Source organism: Saimiri boliviensis, chromosome 15, assembly GCF_048565385.1.
Source record: "Saimiri boliviensis isolate mSaiBol1 chromosome 15, mSaiBol1.pri, whole genome shotgun sequence".
In the NCBI taxonomy this organism is placed as follows: domain Eukaryota; kingdom Metazoa; phylum Chordata; class Mammalia; order Primates; family Cebidae; genus Saimiri; species Saimiri boliviensis.
The window spans coordinates 59,227,180-59,250,596 of NC_133463.1; the positions used below are offsets into that span (position 1 = coordinate 59,227,180).

Here is a 23,417-nt window from a genome sequence, read left to right on the forward strand (position 1 = left end):
ATGACATAAGTAAATTCATTTACCAAATCCTTTCTGTTGTTTTAAATTTAGATTTTTAGATTTTTAGCATTGTTAAGCTCTAATAGTCAATACGACAGCTGTACTATCAGTGTTCTAAAGAAAATAAGGAAATGTTTTCATTTAAGTTTTGTTTGTTTGTTTGTTTGGTTTTTTTGTTTGCTACGGAGTCTCACTCTGTCACTTAGGCTGGAGTACAGTGGCGTGACCTCAGCTCACTGCAACCTCCACCTCCCAGGATCAAGTAGTTCTCCTGCCTCAGCCTCCCAAGTAGCTGGGGTTATAGGTGCCTGCCACAACACCTGGCTATTTTTTGTACTTTTAGTAAAGACAGGGTTTTGCCATGTTGGCCAGGCTGGTCTTGAACTTCCAGGTGATCCACCCACCTCGACCTCCCAAAGGGCTGGGATTAATGATGTGAGCCATCGTGCCTGGCTTTCATTTAGTTTTTGATCATCTTTCTTGATAAAACCTAGTGTTTTGCACAATTTTGGAAATAATGTATTAGATCAAAAATTTCAGAATTATTAATATAAATGAGCTTATAAACTAGTTTTTAAAAATATTATGACAATTGCCTGTGTGGGGTACAGTAGCATCTGAAGCAGATTTGCTTTCATTATCAGTTTGCCTGTTTTCTAGGAGTGTCTGATTCATAGCTTTGAGTCGTTTGTAAGGATTGTTCCTCCCAAGATTTCCCCACCCATTAATACATGCTTCATATTCTTTGGATATATTTCTTGGATCTAAAAATGAAGGCCAATGTTAGTATTTACAAGTATAACATTTATCACAAAACCATTTGATTTACAATTTTCTTCATCTTTTTCTTTCCACAAGAAAAAGAGATTAAGTGCCAGATTCTGAAAGGAAGTGCTGGACATGCCCCAGTTGCTGTGTCCATAGCTGATGTTGGACTAGCACAGAATGTAGGGGGTGAAGAGTTCTACTTCGTTTATCAGAGTCAGATCTCACATATCTGGCCTGATTCTGGAAGCATAGCAGGTAATGGTTAATAGTTTAAACAGAGGGAAAATTGCATACATTTCCATCCCTTCCCTGTGCTGTTTCTATTACAGGGTGAGGAGGAGGAGCCCAAAGCTTCCTCCTATAGAACAAAGGAGAGTCTCCTTTGAGAAGGTACAGAGATTAAATGGTCGACTAATTCTTTTGTTTCTTACAAAGTACAAGTCAGAGTGCTGCTTATACTTACATCTTAGGTTATTGAATTAATATCATCAATTATTACATGTTTCTATAACAAGCACATCAATTATGTCAAGATAAAATTTATTAGCTATTATTCTGCTTACCAGCTGCTTCATTTGTAACCACAGTCTCAATGGAGCTACTTGACCCAGAAAAAGTTCTGGGAACAAATTGGGGAAAGGAGGGCTGACACAGAGGATGGGAAGAACATAACACATTTTTCCTGTCCTGCTTCATTTCCTTTATATGTTTGTTTTTCTATTAGGCATAGTTTAGGTTTTTGTGCTTTGGTTTTTATCTTTTTGGTATGTTTTATTTTACTTTATTTCATTGCTTATTTTAAAAGTTTGGTTTTCCTTTTACTTAGAGGTATTAAAATTTGAGATTTGATGAGAGTCTTAATTCACTGTACTCTTCCATCCACAGAATGGTTGAGCGGATAGAAGCAGCATACTTTTTCATAGGATGAAGGCACTGTGAAAAATAGCAGATGCTGCTACCAGTGCCCCAAAGCACATGTGTGCTGCAAATCTATGTTATTTCATTAAATCACTTAGCCCAGCTCCTTTATGGTTCCAAGCATCAGCGCCCAGGCTCAGGTGTGTGGTGATGATTGTACTCATCTCGAGTCTGATCCTTGATCTATTTGCCAGTCCATCTCTCGGATAATTAGACAATTCTCAAAAGATGAGTTAGCTGTTGCTAACATTGCTTTTTGTTATAGTTGAACTGGTTTTGTTGTTGTTTTTTGCTTTTCTTATGAAGGTGGTACGCTACTGACTTTATCTGGATTTGGCTTTAATGAAAATTCAAAGGTATTCGTTGGAAATGAAACCTGCGATGTGATTGAAGGGGATTTGAATAGGATAACCTGCAGGACACCAAAAGTAAGGCCTCTGATTTCAGTCATTTTTCCTCCTAAGTCTGAAATCTTATAAATTAGGAACCATCTCAGTGGGTGGGGGGAAAAGGGGGACAAGTGGTGTATTTACTTAGGAACTGCAGGGTTTCTATGATGCTCTTTAAAATTTATTTCTTTCACATCTTTTTGCTAAGATTTAAAGACAAAATATTATCTCCACATTCAAGATACTTAAAATCATGAAGAAAAGAGACACATAAGCTAATATTAATGCATTTCATTTGAATTAATAGAAGTAGTTACAAAGTAAACATAAAACGCAGTGGAGAGAGGGTGTCAAAAAGAGTTTCACAGGAAAGTTGATGTCCCATCAGAAGTTGAGGATGAATAAGAGTTACCATGTAAATAGGAGGATGAAAAAATGAATGAGTACTCAAAAGATTTCAGGAACCTAAATCTAGAAATTAATGGTTTTCAAATAGGAATACATTTTGAAATGCATTAAAGTTTCAGTTTAAATGTGTTAAATTTTCAGTTTCACACAAAAAAGTGAAGTTCTCCATGAAATGTTGCTTCTTAGAACCAATTATTATTCTTTATTTTTAAAACACAGATTTAAAATTTAAACTAAGACTTTAGTTCCCTTATTATATGTCAAAGCATAATGAATCCACTCACTATTTTAAAAATATATAGCAGAATAAATGAGGGTATTATGTATTTGCAAACTGCAGGAAAAAAACTAATCGTATTATTATTATTTTTTTGACTAAATGATGGAGATGAGAATTGAGGGGATATGGTAAACTAAAACTTACTTTGTTTACATTATGCCATTCAGTTAAACACTGACTGTGCATTAAATAAATACAAGATGTGAAGAAATGTTTTTTCTAATTGGGAAATGCATAGATGCTCTATCTGCAGAAGCATCAGATAGTTTTCTTAGTGGGTGTAAGTGCTTAGTCTTGGATTCTGGAATGAGATATTCAAAAGATAAAATAATGTGACTTGTCAGAGAAGAGAAATAAGAACTATACTTGTCTATTTTGAAAGCAAAAAGTCAAACTTCAGTATCTTATGCTTTATCAGAGAATCACTTGTTCAGAACATCTCAATATTGTGCAGCCATCAGAAATCCAATAATAGGGATGCATTTAAATTGGTCATAAAACTACTATGTCATGTAACTTTATTTTGAGAACTCAGGCATGTAACCTTTATTTGACACCACAACTTTCTAAATATATTAAAACTGAATCTGATTCATGACTTTGAAATAAAACATCTTCAGAAGTTTATCCTGAACAATTCTATTTGTTTTCAACCCTTGCATTTCTGTATCTCAACAATTAATATTTTCTAATTTTTTCCTCTTATTTTAGAAAACTGAGGGTACAGTTGATATTTCAGTTACTACCAATGGATTTCAAGCCACAGCAAGGGATGCTTTTAGTTATAATTGTTTACAGACACCAATTATAACTGATTTTAGTCCAAAAGTACGAACAATATTAGGTAAGAAATTCTTCAATAAGATCAGTCATTTGACATATGTATAGAAAACATTTCTAAAAAGGCTATTGAAGCATAGTTTCTTCTGCAGTTTTGTTTCTTAAAGTGAAACCAGTTATAGTTTTATGTGTGTGTGTTTTACAGTAATCTATTTATTATTTTACATTGAATATGTGCAATGAAGAAAGAAACAGTAAATTTTTTAGAAAAGGACTTTGCCGTCTTTTTTTACTTTTGAGCAATTGCACATACATTTCATCCCTTTGTGGCTGTTACCAACTCTTTCGTTGTTTTTCCTTTTGCCTCTGAAAGTGTTAGGCTTTCCTAAATCCAATGAAAGATGAGAGATGAACTGATTTATTTAATATGCAAATTTCACACTTGGTAACAAGTTGAACTTTTTGCATCATTTTTTAAATTTAAAATACCAGGAGAAGTTAATTTAACAGTTAATGGCTATAATTTTGGAAATGAACTGACACAAAACATGGTGGTATATGTTGGAGGAAAAACCTGCCAGATTCTTCACTGGAACTTCACAGATATTAGATGCCTTTTGCCCAAGTTGCCTCCTGGAAAACATGATATCTATGTAGAAGTCAGAAACTGGGGTTTTGCATCAACAAGGTATGATTATGAACATAAACTTGATAGAATTGTAGGACGCATGGGGCTAATGGAATTGGGATAGGAAAAGAAGCAGGCATTAACCTTTAGACATTAATAGCTCTCTTTACCTTTCTACATCTTTTGCAAAAGCTGCTGAGAATATCTCATACAAGTGCAATATGACACATAGTTTTGAGACCAATACCATTCAGACCAGGTTGTAAAATTCTCGGTACAACTACACTTATTTATATGTCACATGATTTTAATTCATTCAGGAAATGCTTATCAAGTGGTTTCTCAGTGCTGCTAGCTGGATTTACAGTGGATTAGAGGGGCATTTCCGTTGCATTAATGGGTGCTCACAATTTTCTTGGAGAGACAGATTTCAAACAGAGGACTACATCAAAAGTTTAACTGTAAATATGAAAAATGCTAGGAGTAAGAGGTATCAGGTGCAGTAAGAGTCTATAATAGAAAGAGCTAACATATCCTGAGCAACAGGGAAGGGTTCTGAAGGAGAGGATACAGGGAGTCTTTCTCCAAATCAATTTTCTGTTAAGTACTGAGTATTTTTTCCCTGAAACTATTTGTTAACTGGTAAAATTTTAGTTCTAGTATGAGGAAGTTATTGGTTAAGAATACTTAGAAAACGAAGACGCTGAAAAATTATGGATACAAAAAGGCCAATAAAACTAATGTCAGAGTAGGAAGATGATTGCAGCAAAATCTTGCAATAAGGAAATGAAGATTAGCAACATTAAACATAAACCTCAGCACTGTATCCATCCCTTCTTGGTTTCACAGGGCAGAGCTCACATGGGTTCTGTATTGGCTTGTGCTTTAGTTTGAAAATATAATGGGTGCAATTGACACCACACAAAGTTGTGTATTCAGATTCAAGAAATATCACAGTTATACTGTGGAATTAAAAGTTAATACAATGATTCACATGAATTTTTCTGCCTCTCTGCAGTTACGAGGGAAGTTGGGATGTGGAAGTCAACTTTCTATGTCATATCAGAAAAGCATTTACATTTTGATGGCTTCCTAGCAGATGCATTTTCTGTAACAAAGCAAAATAAATTAAAAACTATCCTCATTGAAGTAGTGGGAAGGGAAACCCTGACAAGTTTTCAACAAACATGGAATGATAACTTCAAATTAACTACACAAAATGTTGATTACTCGAATGTGTGAGATTTAATTGTTATTTGTAAAGTAGCGCTGCCTTTTTGTTTTACCCTAATGAAAATATAAAATATTATATGGGATTTGATGTATTTCTTGTGATCTCAGTTCTCAGGAGCATGTTTTTCCATAATATTGTAGGATCTTTCATCTCAAATTCTTCTGCCATTAGAATTTTCAGAAATGTAATTTTCATAGTTAGGGAAACATATTGAATATGCCATCCAAACAAATTGAGATTGTGATAATTGCCAGATTGTCCACCTTGAAAAAGTAATGTATAATTAAATATCCAATTATTTCCCCTTTCTAAAGAAATCATATCCTGGCAAGAATTTAGCAAGATAAACCAATAAAAAGCTCATTAAATAGTCTATCCAATTTTTTTTCAGAGACAAATTAAATTCTTCGATACAGTATGTTTTGGAAGTGACCAGCATGTTTCCACAAAGAGGCTCCTTGTTTGGTGGAACTGAAATCACCATAAGGGGTTTTGGATTCAGCACAATACCAGCTGAAAATACCGTGTTGTTAGGTAATAGCTTTATTCATAGGAAAATGATAATCATTTTTCTCAGCTTAAAGGATGTACTACAGGTGCTAATAATCACTGTGTATTTAAGTATATGCAACATATAGAGTGAAGGAGTTGTTCTGAAAATGATTAGTACTCACATGATTACTTTCAGTAAAGAAGTACCAAAGATCCTAATACATAAGGCAGAGCTTTTTAAGGGCCTTGGCTGTTGATGAATTATACTTCATCTCTATAATTCACAAAAAAATTGACAAAATATTTGCTTTTTAAAAATATCCAGTATTTATTCTTTTTAGGGTCCATCCCTTGCAATGTTACATCATCATCAGAAAATGTCATAAAATGTATTCTTCATTCAACTGGGAATATATTCAGGATTACCAACAATGGGAAAGATTCAGGTATCAACCATTTAAATATAAAAAATTTGAACTACTTAAACCTGAAATTAATTTGATTCTTCTTTATTTTGTACTTCAAATTATTGAGAGACTAAGTATTATTATTTATTTTATAATTTGTCAGCAGTATCTTCTTGACATAGAGGGTCACATACAGAATGAATTAGTGGTAGACTTGAGTCTAGAAGGCTGTGCTTTATATTTCCAAGTTCAGGAATTGCTATTTGGTTTTGCTGTAGTACAGAACCTCCCAAATTGTTGTAGTTTATTATCAGTCATGGATTTCCAAATGAATATTCCAACTGAAATTGATCATAGCTTTAAAAAATATTCTATAATATTTCTAAGCAAATTATTTATTGCTTTTTCTATTTTTTTTTTCAAATTATCTGTTGATCATCACTTTTGGAATTTTGTGACTTAATTTTTCCTTATCGTCTTATCACCTTTCCATTATTTCTATTTGTATTTTTTTTTTTTTTTTGAGACGGAGTTTCGCTCTTGTTACCCAGGCTGGAGTGCAATGGCGCGATCTCGGCTCACCGCAACCTCCGCCTCCTGGGCTCAGGCAATTCTCCTGCCTCAGCCTCCTGAGTAGCTGGGATTACAGGCACGTGCCACCATGCCCAGCTAATTTTTTGTATCTTTAGTAGAGACGGGGTTTCACCATGTTGACCAGGATGGTCTCGATCTCTTGACCTCGTGATCCACCCGCCTCAGCCTCCCAAAGTGCTGGGATTACAGGCTTGAGTTCTATTTGTATTTTTTAAGTGCTTAAATTGTGTACATAATAAAGTTTGAGTGTTGATTTAAAAATTTTCACTAGTGATTGTATATAAATTGCAATGTTGTCAAAGATAATTATTAAGAAATTCTCTTTTTCTTTTAAAATATGACTCAATTCTTGCTCCCAGTGCATGGATTAGGTTATGCCTGGTCACCATCAGTTCTAAATGTGTCTGTGGGGGACACAGTGACATGGCATTGGCAAACACATCCCTTTCTTAGAGGAATAGGATATAGGGTTTTTTCTGTCTCCAGTCCTGGAAGTGTAATTTATGACGGCAAAGGATTCACAAATGGAAGACAAAAATCTACATCAGGTATGTTTCTGCTTATTGGTTTTGCATCATGCTACTTTTTCCTAGATGTAATCAAATGACATTTTGTTTACATTTAATACAGTAGTTTTACATAAATAATATACACAAATGCATAAGGTGACTTGGCATTTTGTTGCTGCAGTAAAAATGTTACTAATGAGTGTAAGCAAGTTATTTTATACATATTCAAATGAATTCTGATATGAGAAATGTCTTTTATTGATTCTGTGATAATCAACCAATTGAAAAACATATTGAAAAAACAAAATGCAATAAAATAGAAATATATGTTTGAATCGAACAAATCTGATAGCAAGTGATGAATTCTGAGTGACTGAAATCAACTTAAAATCAGTGTTTCTTATAGGACAGCTCAGTGTAAAATGTACCTTTTAGATTGCCTGTTTTCTTCTGTATATGTAAGAGTTTGAACTTTTCACTCATGAAAAAAATTAAGTTTTCTTCCATTTCATGTTGAATTTTTCTTTAAATTATGCCAGACTTGTCATGGTTTTCTAGAAAATCAATGCTGGATCTTGTTTTCATGGAATGTGATTTCGTTACACACGATAGCTTTTAATAGCCAGCGAGTTTTCTTACTACATTCTGTTGACATTTCATACACATGAAAAATAAGAAACTGTCATCTGCATGTGCATTTAAATGATCATTTCAAATTGTTTTCACTCTGTTTTCAAAGATGCATTAATTGCTTATATTTATTATGTACAATCTCATTTTATGGCAGGTTCATTTTCTTACCAATTTACTTCACCTGGAATCCATTATTATAGCAGCGGGTTTGTTGATGAGGCTCACTCCATTTTTCTCCAAGGAGTCATTAATGTTTTACCAGCTGAAACCAGGCACATTCCCCTGCACCTGTTTGTGGGTAGCTCTGAAGCCACATATGCTCATGGTAAGATAGTTAAAGATGGAAACTCTACTACACAGGTGACCCAGGGTATAAGTGATATATCTGGAGCAGGCAGCAGATGACTGAGTCTAACTGTGCTTCTATCTTACTAGCCCCATGACCCTGAATAGGTTTGGGCTTCCCTGAGGCAGGAATTTATTCTCTAAAACAAGGATTATGTTAATATCTTCCTATCAGCCTCTCTCCCAGAATCCTTGTGTGCCTCAAATGAGATGTAATATAAAAAAGTTCTGACATTCTGTATGTGCTTGGACATATATTAAAATGTAAGATGATGTTGTTATTTCCCCATGGGATCTGGCCTTGGACAAACTGATAAATAAATCAATTTTATATTCACTTTTCTCTCTTTACTGTGACATCTTTGTCCAGGTCTTTAATATTTGTGCTGTCTAAGACTCATTTATCATTTTGTTTTTAAAAAAAGATTTACCAGAATTTAAACCATCATCATCAAAATAAAGAATAACGCACTTTGAAAATGGTTCTTGTTTTAGAATATTATCCATGACTTACAGGCAGTTCTTTTGTCTAAAGGAGGACCTGAGAATTTGCACTTGGGAAGCTCTGTGGCAGGCTGCCTAGCAACAGAACCCCTGTGTGGCCTGAACAATACCAGGGTTAAAAATTCAGAAAGATTGCTATTTGAGGTTTCAAGTTGTTTTTCACCATCTATAAGCAACATTACTCCATCCAGTGGAACAGTAAATGAACTAATAACAATTATTGGACATGGCTTTAGTAATCTCCCGTGTGCTAATAAGGTAAGAATATAAGTATCTCCTCTGTACTTCTATTATATGTTCCCAATAAAAGTAATCTGACAAAAACCTTGTAATTTAGTTTTCACCAGCTTTATGGAGATGTTATCACATACCATACAATTCACCCATTTAAAGTGTGCAATTCATAAGCTTTTAGCGTAGGCACAGAGTTGGCATTCATCACACAGTCAATTTTAGAACATTTTCATTACCCCAAAAAGAAACCCTAAAGTCCTTAGATACACACCTAACCCCTTCATCTATCCCAGCCCAAGGTGATCTCTAATCTACTTTCCCTCTCTATAGATTTGGCTATTCTGGACATTTCTTATAAATAGAATCATACAATATGTGGTCCACTTTGACTAACTTTATTTATTTTAAACTCAGCCTAATGTTTTCAAAGTTCACCTAAGTTGTACCATGTGTCAGTACTTCATTTCTTTTTATGACCTCATAATAGTCTATTGTGTGTTAAATGACATTTTATTTATCTATTCATCAGTTGATGCATGTTTGGATTGTTTTCACCTTTTGGTTATTATGAATAGTGTAGCAATGCACATTTATGTACAAATTGTAATTTAACCCAAGAGATGCCTTAATCAGCTCCTCCCAAATTAAATTTATGAATAAAAGATATTTATTTGCACATGATTAGCTTTTTAAATTTATAGTTGTTGCTAATATAAAATTTGTTTATACTGAAGATATGTATTGACATGTTTTTTATTTTATATTCATTTTACTTACAGATTACAATTGGTAGCTACCCCTGTGTCATAGAAGAAAGTAATGACAATTCAATTACATGTCATATTGACCCTCAAAACTCAATGGATGTTGGTATCAGGGAAATTGTCACTTTGACTGTCTACAACCTGGGCACTGCTATCAATACATTGTCCAATGAATTTGATAGGCGATTTGTACTTTTGCCAAACATTGACCTGGTGTTGCCAAATGTAGGATCAACTACAGGAATGACAAGAGTGACCATAAAAGGCTCTGGATTTGCAGTTTCTTCTGCAGGTGTAGAAGTCCTTATGGGTCATTTCCCATGTAAAGTTCTATCCGTGAATTATACAGCCATCGAATGTGATACATCCCCTGCTGTCCAACAACTTGTGGATGTATATCTTCTAATACATGGAGTGCCTGCCCACTGCCAGGGAAACTGTACCTTTTCATATTTAGAAAGCATCACTCCTTATATAACAGGAATCTCCCCAAACTCTATCATAGAATCTGTAAAAGTTATTATTGAAGGAGAAGGTTTTGGGACTGTTTTGGATGACATTGCTGTTTACATTGGAAATCAGCAGTTCAGAGCAATAGATGTTAATGAAAACAACATCACTGCTGTTGTGACTTCTCTCCCAGTTGGTCGTCATTCTCTTAGTGTTGTGGTGAGAAGTAAAGGCTTGGCTCTGGGAAACCTGTCTGTCAGCAGCCCCCCAGTAGCATCTGTCTCACCAACTTCTGGAAGCATTGGTGGTGGAACTACACTGGTGATCACAGGAAATGGCTTCTATCCAGGCAATACCACAGTCACTATTGGGGATGACCCTTGTCAGATTATTTTCGTCAACCCTAACAAAGTCTACTGCCACACTCCACCCGGGACTGCTGGAATGGTCGGTGTGAAAATCTTTGTTAATACAATCTCTTATCCACCTTTGCTTTTTACATATGCCCTGGAAGATACTCCATTTCTCAGAGGAATTGTCCCAAGTAGAGGTACTCCAATATCTGCCTTATTATTTTGATATTATATCATCAATAATATTTATTAGTATAGAATTGGAATGATATTTGTAAATAATCATTAAGGTGTGTTTATAGACAATCCCACTTACAATTAATACATAGGATTTAAGTTCTGTGTAGTCTCTATTGCATGATTATTTTTCACACATTTATGGGATAACAATTTTAGCCAAATTTCAACTTCTACTTAGGAACAAAATTTCCATTACGTTGACCTATATTTCAAACGAGGAAAAAATAAGTGAAGATAGACCAAAACTGGTAATTCATTCATGTTTCTGATGTTGATTTGCACTAGAAATGCTAGTTAAAAGTCAAAAGTTACAATCTTCCTTACATTGAAAGTGTTTCAGAGTATCTTATTTCCATGAAAGTACAATTCAGTATTAAGTTATTAACATGCTAGAATTCTTTTTAAGGAGATCATTGGCACATTCAGTGGAGAAAATATTATAAAATAAGATTTTCTTAATTACTTAGCATGACTCATTTTTTAAATTTAACAATAGGTTGATATATCTTCTTCCTTTGTCATTTTGCTCTGCTGCTTCTGATCATCTTTGAGCTATTAAAATTCTTATTATTTATATACTGAATTCTGGAGAGGAAGCTGTAGTGTGATAGTTGAGAGCCTGGCTCTCAAATGTTTCAAATTTTACTTTCTTTAATTTCCAGTGATGAAATTTTGGACAGGTTTTTTTAAACATCAATTTCCTTTTTTATGCAGGTACACACATTATAAAATTAAAGAAGTTCATTCATATAATATAACTTAGAATAGTACATTTAATAAATAACTCATTAAATGTTAACCTTTTAGAAAAGTCTTTTTTAGGTCACATCACAGGGAACTATATCAGATTTGGGGTAAGTAGTATTTTCTGCCTTCAAGGAGTTTCCTGTAGAACTTTTCTTTATATGTCAAATTTTCTCAGTTTGAAAGAAACGTGAACAATAGCAATGGCATATTCCTTTTCCCATATGGTTGTAATTATTGCAAATAAGGGCATATGTTTCTTATTTCCATGGACTGTGTCTCTTCCCATCTCTGTCTTTGAATGTTTCTTTCAAAACAATGTATTCGAAGGTATAGGAGACTTGTAGATGTGTGAGAACTGGGTGATAGAGCACACTGAGAACAACACTGTTCCATTTGAAAGGCAAAATTTCAAGCAAAATTAAATGTTAAGACTCATAAAACTTTCTTTAGATTGTGTCTTAAAACTATTCCTAACATGAAATATCTCTTTAGTATATCTCATGTTAAAATAATTATTTATATTTAAGCCATCCTCACTATGGTCAATTATATGGTAATTTTTACTATTACCTCTTGAATAAAAATTAAACTACTACTTGAGGGCACTGAATTTACAAAAAGTTATATTGACTAATTTTCATTTAAAATTTAGATATATGGCTATTCATTTCTCATAACGACCTATGAGAAATCCCATATGTTTAATGCTCTCAATGTACATTTGTCAAAAGAAGGAAGCAAGAGAACAGCCAGAATCTAATTCTTTGTTCTGTGTGCATATATTCAAGGCATTAACATCAACATGCACCTATACGTCTTTAAATTAATTCCTTTTTTCTGTATTTACCATCTTACACCCATTTACATATTATAATTTGTTTGCCAAGTCACACCTATCAAAAATGTTTGAATTAAGAAAAATGTAGTCCCCCCTCAAAAGAGTTGCTAATGTCAGAAAAAAAGGTGCCAAAAAAAGAATAGTAAGCCTCATCCTTAAAATATTCTCTAACCCACCCTGCTCAGACATTAATACTTCCTAACTCTACCTCTCTTCTCTGTTAGTGTGAATTAGTAACTTACAACTCAGTAGAATGGACAGAAGGGCTGGAAAAATTATAAACATTGAGATAAATTACTTATATTTAATATACGGTAGACTAGTGTATATCATAGTCAAAATGTATTGTATGACATAGCATGCATTATTAACATTTATAGTAGTTTTAAAACATTGGGCATTCTTTTATTTATAAAAGTAAAGAGGTATATCTTTAAATGCATAAGTATTCATATTTCGATATATTTATATTGTGTGCTTTTTTTTTAAGGTCCACCGGGAACTGAAATTGAGATTACTGGATCCAACTTTGGTATTGAGATCTTGGACATCTCAGTAATGATAAATAACATTCAGTGTAATGTAACTATGGCCAATGATAGTGTGTTGCAGTGCATTGTGGGAGATCATGCTGGGGGCACATTTCCTGTTATGATGCATCATAAGACAAAAGGCTCAGCCGTCTCCACAGTTGTGTTTGAGTACCCACTTAATATTCAAAATATTAATCCAAGCCAAGGTAGTTATAAATATGTGGGAACCTGCCTATATTTTGTTTCAGTAAACACTTATTTAGAAACCTTATTTAGAAAGTAATATGTTCCTCAAACATATAAAATTTCTAGTTCTTATAGCGCAATACAAATATTTTCTTTATGCAGCAAATAAATAAGCATGTAATTGTATAATTATTTCAAAATACTAACTTTAAAATATAATACCTTATATTAGTGATATATGATTAATTTTTTTAAAACTTAATCCTACTTAAAATGACAGTTATATATGGAAATTTTTCTTAAATCATGTTTAGACATCACCGGCATGTAATTATTTCTACATAAATTAGTATCTTTTATATTTAAAAAAAAATTTTGGTTAAAAAACAAAGTATAAACAAACCAATATACTTGTAATTAAAATAGTGAGTGCATAGATATGTTTTGCCTACTCTGAAATCCTTTGTGACATCTCTTTTAAAAAAAAATTTAGGTCCTAGAAATAGTTCAAATAAATTACCAGATATGACATTTACTCATTGAAGATTTAAAAACACTACAACCAAAAGAGATTCAGTTGCATTAATAGAATAATGTGCTGTAATTTCAGTTGTAAGAAACTTTTTATTTAATGTAACTTACTTTCAGGTTTTAAAATACTTTCAGATTTTATGTACACAGAGGAGGTTTTATTTTAATTAGTTTTGTTTTTCCTTTTTATTTGTCTTCACTAGGGAGCTTTGGTGGGGGTCAAACCATGACTGTGACAGGCACCGGATTTAATCCACAAAATTCAGTTATATTAGTTTGTGGCTCAGAATGTGCAGTTGACAGGCTTAGATCTGATTACACAACATTGTTATGTGAAATTCCATCTAATAATGGTAAGTTGTCAGGAAAATAATGGCAGTCTTTGTGAACTAGTTGATTTTATAATGATCAATTGATTTCTTTTTTCAAGTTGGATTCCTTGGAGTAATCAAATTACTTTATGACTGTCCTGATTTTAAGCAATTTCTTCAGCACATTTTCTAGATTTACATGTCTTTTGAGATTCATATATTATAGATGGAATTGTTTGTAATAAATTGCAGTTTTTCAGTTTATGGTATAAACTGCTGGTTCTTAGTTTATGGAGCATCCCAAATGGAGAACACATTTTTAGTTCCCATTAGATTATTAGGCTTCTGTTAAAGGTAGGAGCTCCATTAATGGCTTCAGCGTCAACCCTGTAGTGCATTGCTAAACTCAAACCTGACCTGTGTCTTTGGACAAGTTATTTAACCTTTCTGTGCCTCAGTTTTTTCAACTGAGTAACTAAGATGAATTACAGTAGTCTACTGGGTTATTGTCAGGTTTAATAAGTTAATGTACATAAAGTGGATGAAATGATGTCTGGAACGATATGTAATTTGCGGTTATTCATACTCTTATTTATTTTTAGTTAATGGTTAAAAGCCTGGTTCTAAGGAGTCCCTGAATCTCAATTTTGTTACTTACTGTGTAATCCTGAAACTTCTCTCTGCTTCAGTTTCTCCAGGTATTAAATGGAGATACTATTAACTCTCATTCAGTGGATTGTTATGAAGATTAAATATTTGGTACTTTAGACAATAAATCTTAATTATTACTTAAAACATTTAGGAAGATATTTAAACAATGTGAATATTCTAGAAGAATAAAGGATATGTTTTATGTGGATACATTTTTTAAAATGTTAAAATTTATGAAGCTTTTCTAAATGTTGTTTCTTTCTCTGACTTCCTTAACAAAGAATATTGAAAATGCAGTATTTTTATGACTGAGCTTACTTATGATTTCAACACCAGAGTTTAAATCCTGATTTTAAAAAATACATGTAGCAGTGCTGTCAGGACTTGTCAGGGTTTAAAGTTGTTTGTCTTACACTAGCTCTGCATCTTCTTTTTATGTTTTTGCATCAGGTTTCTGTAGTCCTTGTCTCTGACCTTGCCTTCAGCTGTCACTCCTTGCTGTTGTCAGTATGCCTGCTTTGAAGCAGTTCTTCCCTCCTTCCTGTTCTAATTTACAAAGTTGGATCCTCTAGAATTGGAAAACTAAGCAGGCAGCTTTGTAGACTATTCTACAGAAAGAGTCTCCCAGGGAGGGTCCAAAGGCTTTTTCCTTTGCTGATAATGATCATGAACTTTGTAATGTTTTTGGCTATTGCTAGAGGCCACTATTCTTCACATGTAGCCTAGCTATATTAGAAAAGAAAGATGACTATGTGAAAAGGAAGATGTTGTTGAAAATGTCTGGAAGTTTTGGAAATGAATCAGGGCCTGATGCCAGAACTGCATTCAGTTTGATCCTCCTCTTAATAGGCAGGGGCGCTGAGCAAGCCTGTGAAGTGAGTGTCATTAATGGGAAAGATTTGTCACAGTCTACGACTCCATTTACGTACGCAGTGTTCCTGACTCCACTCATCACTGCAGTATCTCCCAAGAGAGGCAGTACGGCAGGAGGCACCAGACTGACAGTCATGGGGTCAGGATTCAGGTACTGTCTCCATACACACATCATTGTTGTGCACTTCCAGACTCAAGCCATTATGCCTGCTTTCTCCTATGCCCGGACAGTGCTGAAATACAGTATGTAGTGTGTACCTATATGCTTGTAACTTAAGTTTAAGGCAACAATAGTACTAATTACTAACATTTATTGAGTACTTATTTTGTGGCAAGCACCTGCCTACCCACAAAGAAGTCCTGCCTTACTTCCTGAGATGTTTTTACCTCGTTTTATGGTTAGATGACTGTGATTATACAAGTTAGGTAACTTGCCCCAAATCCTAGTATGTAGCATCACAAATATAAATCACCTTGTTATACTTTCCCCAACATCTTGTCTCCAGCCATGGTCTGCTTCATGGGGTCAAGGAAACATCTTTCCCTACAGCAGGTCTATTCCACTATAATTGGCCAAGTTCCCTTTTCTTAAACATACTCATTATTTGACTTAAATTCGTGTACTGCACTGTCCTTATTATTCAAGTGGGGAAGGCTGAAGTCAAAACACCAGATCATGTACACCGTAGAGGCTCATTGTAACTCCTCAAGCAGTTATGATAACCTTGAACTTGCCTTTTTACCTGGAGGTTAGGTTCTAAAGTCCACAAACATGATGAAAATGTCACATGGACAAGTGATCCTTGAAAATCTCTTTTAGAAGTACCTGTTGGGAGACCAACATAGAATCACTGAACAACATCAAAAATCACTGTTTTTTTTTCTTCAACACTGGAACACCTGCTAGTTACAGTCCTATTTACTGGACTCTTAAACTCTACTTTTTTTTCAATAAATATTTTGAAGTCTTAATACTGAAAAAAAGTGACAATCTGCACTTTTGTGGCCGGTAGGATCAGGTTATTATTTTTGCAATAATACATGAGAATAAAAGGGTTTGACAACGTGATCTAGAAATCTGAAAAAAACATACATGTTTTGCTTTCCCTTTTTCTTTACAGTGAAAATATAGAGGATGTTCATATCACCATAGCTGAAGCCAAATGTGCTGTTGAGTGTTCCAACAAGACGCACATCATCTGCATGACAAATGCTCATCCTCTCTCAGGGTGGGCTCCAGTTCACGTCCACATCAGAGGTGTTGGCATGGCCAAACTGGTAATAGTGCTGTTGGGTATAGAAATCAGAGCAATAGAAAACTAGCTTTATGGGAGGTGGGCTAATTGGTAATGGATGTTTCACTTTAATGTCTCCAGAAAAATAACTGAGCTGTGACTATAATACATTTAAAGTAGCTTACATTTTTTGTTGCTTTTTACTAAAATTTTCATTATTTTAGATTTTTTGTTTTTCTGAGTTGTGGGGTAATTGGTAATAGATTTTTAAAATTTGATTAGTATTGTGACATAAACCAAGAGGCAATTATAACACATTTTAAGTAGGTTAGATTTTATTATTAATAAAATATTTTTTGTTTATATATTTTTTCTTTTTGAAAAACTTTGGTTAAATTCCCTAAATTGTAATGTCTCTTATGTTCTATTACAGGATAATGCTGACTTTCTTTATGTTGATGCTTGGTCCTCTAATTTCTCATGGGGGGGAAGATCTCCCCCAGAAGAAGGGTCTCTTGTTGTTATTAGCAAAGGACAGACAATTCTGCTCGATCAAAGCACCCCTATTTTGAAAATGTTGCTTATTCAGGGTAAATTTCTGAATATCTGTTCATTAGACTCTGCCTGAGAAATATTTCTGTGAAACTGATTTATTCAAAATCCACAGTTACAAACATCCATAGTTGCATCATCTTTTTAAAACACGGTGTAGTTCTGGGCTTTCCAAATTGAGTATTACAATCCATTTGTGGTTATGATATTATTTAATGTGTTGCAGCCAGCATTTAAAAAATGAAATAGGGTAGAAAGTATCAGAATAGATTGCATACATATGGGTAAGTACCTTTTAAAGCTAACTGTTGTTTTATGAAACTTTTGGTTCAATAACAATGTGTGTGGGGGGGGACGTGATCATGCCTACCCCCTTTCACTGATCACAACAATAAAAGGTATTTTCCACTTGGAGAAACACTGATGTAGTGGGTCCCAGGGGTTAAAAAGTCTTAGAGATTTGTTCAGTTCTATCCTAAATGAGTCTCTTGATTCCCTTTGGAAGACAGGTGATTTTTACCATTGCTTGTGAAACTGTTTCAGTTGTTACCTGGGCTTATCTCTGCTGCTGTAGTCTATTTTTCACTACAGAAAACTAAACAACCACAATTGTGATAATTGGATGTAAAAGAACCATTAATTGGTAAGAGTAGACTGCTTGAGGATTTAGTGCACAAACTTTGCCATAACAGGTTTAGCCTCCGAAAGACTCCTGCATTGTACTATTTTTAACTTCTGGGATAATAGAAAAGTTTCAGGTTTTTGAAGTTATTAAATATTGGACCTTTGGACAAATAAAGTTTTACTACCTACAAATTTACGCTACTCTCATAAAAATGTATGTAGGTATGATCCTTAATAATGCTAATCAGGTTATAGCTGTTAAGACTGCAAATTAATGGGTAAAAGTTCAGAGCTAATGTTGACATTGTAATGGTTTTTATAAATATGCTTTTCTTTCATTGCTTTTGTTCTTAATTTATATTTTGAAGTGCTATGTTTGTAGAACCAATTTGCATAGCTGAACTATTAGATAGCATCTAAAATAAGCAATGGTCAAGGGAAAATAATCTTCCCTGGGATTTGATTTTCCGTAAACTCCCATAGTTTTGTCTGGAATTTTTATGCTTTTATGTTCCCAAAGAACTGAACTGAAGTTACATGCATAACAGCAGCAAGACATGAATGAAGAATTAATTTTAATTTAATGAATAATTTAATAATTATGTTAAATTTTAATTAATAATTTAATAGGCAACTTTTGACAAAATTTGTCCTTGTGATGTATTTCAAAATTATATGATTCATAGGTGGAACTCTAATATTTGATGAAGCTGACATTGAACTCCAAGCAGAAAATATTCTAATTACAGATGGAGGCATTCTTCAGGTATTCAAAAGAGTATAATACATGTTCATTTCTAACCTCTCTCCATTTATTTTTTAAATACTATGTATAAAACAGATAATTATACCAACATCTAAGTTTATTTTTGTTTAGGTCTCTGTTTTAGTATAAAATCCTTTTTGGGGGGAGAAGTTTCTCAGAATATTGTGTTTTTAATGGGAAGATAGTAGTGTATTCCCATAATGCAGAATTTAAAACAGAACAGGAAAGAATTAACTCTGAGATGTGGCTAAAGTCAGTCAGTATACCTTTCAAAGGTCTGGCATAGTGTATTTGACTGACTAGAAAATTAAAGGTTTATCTTTCAGAAGAAAGATGTGAACAACTTAGCAATTAGTTCTCCAAAAAAGAGAGAGAATAAAACTACTTTTTTGTGAGTAGAATTGTGGATTCGTGGTTTTAATTTTCTGAATGGCATTTGTGATATCTCTTGCAGATTGGGACGGAGACATCCCCATTCCAACACAAGGCTGTCATTACCTTGCATGGGCACCTGCGATCTCCTGAGCTCCCTGTCTATGGTGCCAAAACACTGGCTGTGCGGGAGGGAATCCTGGATCTGCACGGTACTGTGGCTGAGTGGTTAAGGGAGTTGGTAGAGGAAGACCCACCAGACACCAGGGATAATTGTCCTGATAAGATTCTCTAAGTGAAAGTGTGTTGGCCTTCTCATATCTTTAGATATCCCCTCTTTACTCCTTCCTTCTTCCCCACATCCAAGCCAGACAGCCCTGACGTCAAAACTCAGAACCAGGCTGGGCGAGGTGGCTCACACCTGTAATCCCAGCACTTTGGGAGGCTGAAGTGGGTGGATCACCTGAGGTCAGGAGTTTGATACCAGCCTGGACAATATGGTGAAACCCTGTCTCTACTAAAAATACAAAAATTAGCCAGACATGGTGGTGCACACCTGTAAGCCCAGCTACTCAGGAGGTTAAGGAGAATCACTTGAACCCAGGAGGTAGACACTGCAGCGAGCCAAGACTGTGCCACTAACTCAGGCTGGGCGACAGAGAAAGGATCCATCTAAAAAAAAAAAAAAGGTCACTCTTGGGAAAACCTTTCTGGGTCTACATTCTTTCTCTTCCTCCTTCCCATGAGCTTCCTAGCTCTTCTTGTTTCATTTTACACTAACCATAGTATCTGTCTGTTACATATACTATATACATGTGATTGCTTGTTTATTTATCTATATTAAACAACTAAAAGTCTAGAAGCAGAAGAGTGTAATTTCTTATATTTGCATCTGAAAATGGAGTATCTCTAAAATATAACAATAGATTTGTAGTTGTGGATTTCTATAACTATATCCCAGAACATTGTTAGCAAGTGATCATGTTTGAGGTACCAAGGCAACATACTATTTAAAGGAAGCATGGTGTGAATCCTTTTTATATTGAAGTTTTCTACAATGCAATAATCTATGGCTTTTATGAGCTTAGAATACCAAAAACCTAATACCTTATTATCATAAAAGTCCTACATGGGGCTAAATATATATATTATGTAATTTCTTTAAAAAGTCTACATTTGGTTCTAGATTATTAATTTAACCAATTCCTACCAATAATGACAAAGATAATAGACTTCTATTCATTTTGTCAGTATTATCACACCCCATTTACATTGTGTCCCTGTAAAAAAGACAGTCATAAATAGGGCATATCATTGCAGAAGAATGTTTTTGGACAATTTTTATAGTCTTATACATGTTATTACAAACATGTTACTTTTATAAAGCAAACATTCTATATATTTCTTTTTGAAGAAATGTCTGAAATGCTCAGGTAAAATGAAACTTCCCCCAACATTGATTCAATTTAGGAAAAGATCAAAATGCTTAAAGTTCTCAATAACTAATCAAACACATCTGAAGAAATACTCAGTGTGTATGTTGGCTCTAGGTGTGCCTGTTCCTGTGATCTGGACTCGCCTAGCTCATACTGCAAAGGCAGGGGAAAGAATTTTAATTTTACAAGAAGCAGTAACATGGAAACCAGGAGATAACATTGTAATTGCAAGCACAGGACACAGGTATGATGTCTTCGGGCTTAATGATTTTTATTTAGAAAAGAAATGTTTAAACTGTGTAAAGAAAGATAGTTCAAATGATGCATGACTATTTGATTTAAATTTGAAATCTCTAATAAAGAAACATTAAAAGCCACATACAGATTTGCCAAGTGTTAACATTAAGTTGATCACAATTGTATTGCATTATAATTGATAGATTTGTGATAAGAAAAATATAAATTTGAATCTAGGAAATAAATATGTTCTAGTAAAATTTATGTTTTACATGGTTTGGCTCCCATGTAAGATTTTATTTGAAAAAATAAGTGTGTGACTACTAAAAGTCATAGGATTTTAAATAAATATCTTAATGAATGCAAAAATGTAAATGAGCTTCTTAGTTTGAGGTCACCAAAGAACATGTTTGAAAGGAGCTGGTAAACTTTCTTATCTTACAGCCTTAGTGGTGGTTCCCATTGAGCAAAATTGTTAATACTGACTAAATAAAAGAGAAGAAATCATGCAAAAAGTGATGAGCCACATCACCTTTTAAGTGCCTGTTATTTTGAAACTGAAATTGCTTATTACCCTTTATTTCTGTTAAATTACATATTTTAGCCAATAAGACATAAAGGAAAGAAAATTAACATAACACCACCAAATATAACAGGGGTAGGGGAAATAGGAGCCTTATTTTTGCTTTATTGTTCAAATTATAGATAATATAATCAATAGATAATATAATATCAATTGTAAAATTGAATATAGTTGTGATTATCAGGAAACAAACAGTAATTTATGATTTAAAAAAAACCAGCTAAATTGTGTTAAGGCCATGATTCAACTTAAATTTAAAATTCAAGATAGCATTTTGAATTTGCCATATTTCATGCTAAAAATAGACTTGCAGTTATTAGGAAGAGTTAAATATATACTGAGCTTTTGTCCTTATTTTTTTCTGCCCTTGGAAGAAATTTTAATTATATACTGCAGAAGAGTGATAGGGCTTACTGACAAATAGAAAATCTTTCATTTATGTTTTTTTTTTTCGTATCAGATGTAGGTTTAGGGTTTAGCATGGGGCCATTTAGTTTTCAGAAACAAGAATTAAGGAGTTTCCCACCAAATCTAATTGTTCACTCTGTCATTGATAAATCCCGTTTGAGAGTTTGCAAAGCCAGTGATTAAGAAAATGCGTTTAAAAGTCAGTTTGCCTATGTCCAGCTCCCAGCAATACCACTTATCAGTTCTGTAGTTGTATTATTTTACTTCTCTGTGCTTCAGTAAAATTGGAATGCAATTAAAAAGGATTACATTAGTTAATATGTGTAAAGGAGAAAAAGCAGAATTTGGCTCAAACTAAGTGCTTATTACACTTAGTGTTGTTAAATTACAACAAAGGAAGGGAAGATGTGTTTAGGTACATATGACATATAAAAATGCTTTCAGAACTACTTTCTAAAGAAATTGTTGCATCATTTGAATTGAAGAAAATTCGAGAGGCTAACCTAAAGCCTTTTTGCATATCACCTGTGAGATCTTGTACCATTGATTCCCCCCTATCTCTAAGCATCCTTAATCTCCTCCTCACCCTGCCCCCTCCCCAACAATTCCTTCCCTGCATCTTTTGGAATGATTCTTGTCCCCCATACATCCCCATGTTGATAAACAACTTTCTTCTCCTGTGGCCTGTAGCATCTTTTTTTATCCTTTATGTTAAAGTGGTAAACTGCTTAAATATCACCTGCTCATTTCTTCTACTTTATCCTGACCATCCTTTGTTTTCTTTCTTTAAACCCCTACATTCTAGTTTTCTTCTTCACAAAGCTTTTTCAGTGACCTAATTATCATCATTCTTTATTTCCTTTGTATCACCAAGTTCTTGGGGTCTGCCCTTGACATGTCTCTCATCAGCTTTCTCTGCTCTCAGTTTGATTTAGATTCTCAGTCTCTCACACCTGGAATATCACATCATCTTCCTATTTGGGCTTCATTCCACTTTCTTCCCTGCATGAATTAATTCTGCATTAATTTGTTCAATCAGTCACAACCTGTTATTGAGTTGTGACAGGTGCTGCACTAAGTGCTCAGCATATAAAATAATTGCAATGAGTCTGATGCCTAGAAGAGCAGACAAGTCAGTGGAAGGGACAGAAAGGTAGATACCTCATAGGACTGTGCTGTGGTTGCTCTGAGCACTAACAGAGCTTTATGCAGAGTGTATTGAGAATACAGAAGTAGGTTTGGGAAAGTTGAGAGAACTGCTTTGAATCGATTTCACATGCGGCACTGTCATTTGAACTGGCATTTAAAGGAGGAAAAGGATTTGCTGAGGGAGAGAAGGGTCAAAAGAAAATGTTGGGAAAACACAGAGGTAACTCCCTTAGGCTTACCTTTGTTAACAGCACCAATCACAGTTTAGTGGATAATATCATACAATCACGCATTGACACACTTGTCTTTTTAAAATCAGGGAAACTTTCTACTTGGCATCACCAGTGCTTAGTTCTATGCCTAAAATGCAAGTTACACCGTCAATAAATGTTTGTTGAATGACTAAATGCATGAATGTGTACATTATAGAACTGGCAAATCCCTTCTGCTGTGGC

The 23,417-nt window shown here is 34.1% G+C and overlaps 1 protein-coding gene across 4 annotated transcripts in view; it reads left to right on the plus strand.

The window, feature by feature from the left end:
* The window catches only part of PKHD1L1 (PKHD1 like 1), a 167,746-nt gene that overhangs the window by 65,411 nt on the left and 78,918 nt on the right, over window positions 1–23,417 (plus strand). For all 4 annotated transcript variants that reach the window (XM_003938584.4, XM_074387055.1, XM_074387056.1 and 1 more), the window contains exons 29-46: window positions 859–1,023; window positions 1,993–2,114; window positions 3,475–3,607; window positions 4,036–4,231; window positions 5,797–5,939; window positions 6,239–6,343; window positions 7,258–7,446; window positions 8,195–8,365; window positions 8,921–9,147; window positions 9,903–10,887; window positions 13,006–13,254; window positions 13,969–14,118; window positions 15,577–15,751; window positions 16,722–16,878; window positions 17,269–17,425; window positions 18,698–18,777; window positions 19,232–19,361; window positions 20,700–20,829. In XM_003938584.4, coding sequence (XP_003938633.2) covers window positions 859–1,023; window positions 1,993–2,114; window positions 3,475–3,607; window positions 4,036–4,231; window positions 5,797–5,939; window positions 6,239–6,343; window positions 7,258–7,446; window positions 8,195–8,365; window positions 8,921–9,147; window positions 9,903–10,887; window positions 13,006–13,254; window positions 13,969–14,118; window positions 15,577–15,751; window positions 16,722–16,878; window positions 17,269–17,425; window positions 18,698–18,777; window positions 19,232–19,361; window positions 20,700–20,829 — 3,664 coding nt within the window. The remainder of the gene's footprint in view (window positions 1–858; window positions 1,024–1,992; window positions 2,115–3,474; window positions 3,608–4,035; window positions 4,232–5,796; window positions 5,940–6,238; window positions 6,344–7,257; window positions 7,447–8,194; window positions 8,366–8,920; window positions 9,148–9,902; window positions 10,888–13,005; window positions 13,255–13,968; window positions 14,119–15,576; window positions 15,752–16,721; window positions 16,879–17,268; window positions 17,426–18,697; window positions 18,778–19,231; window positions 19,362–20,699; window positions 20,830–23,417) is intronic.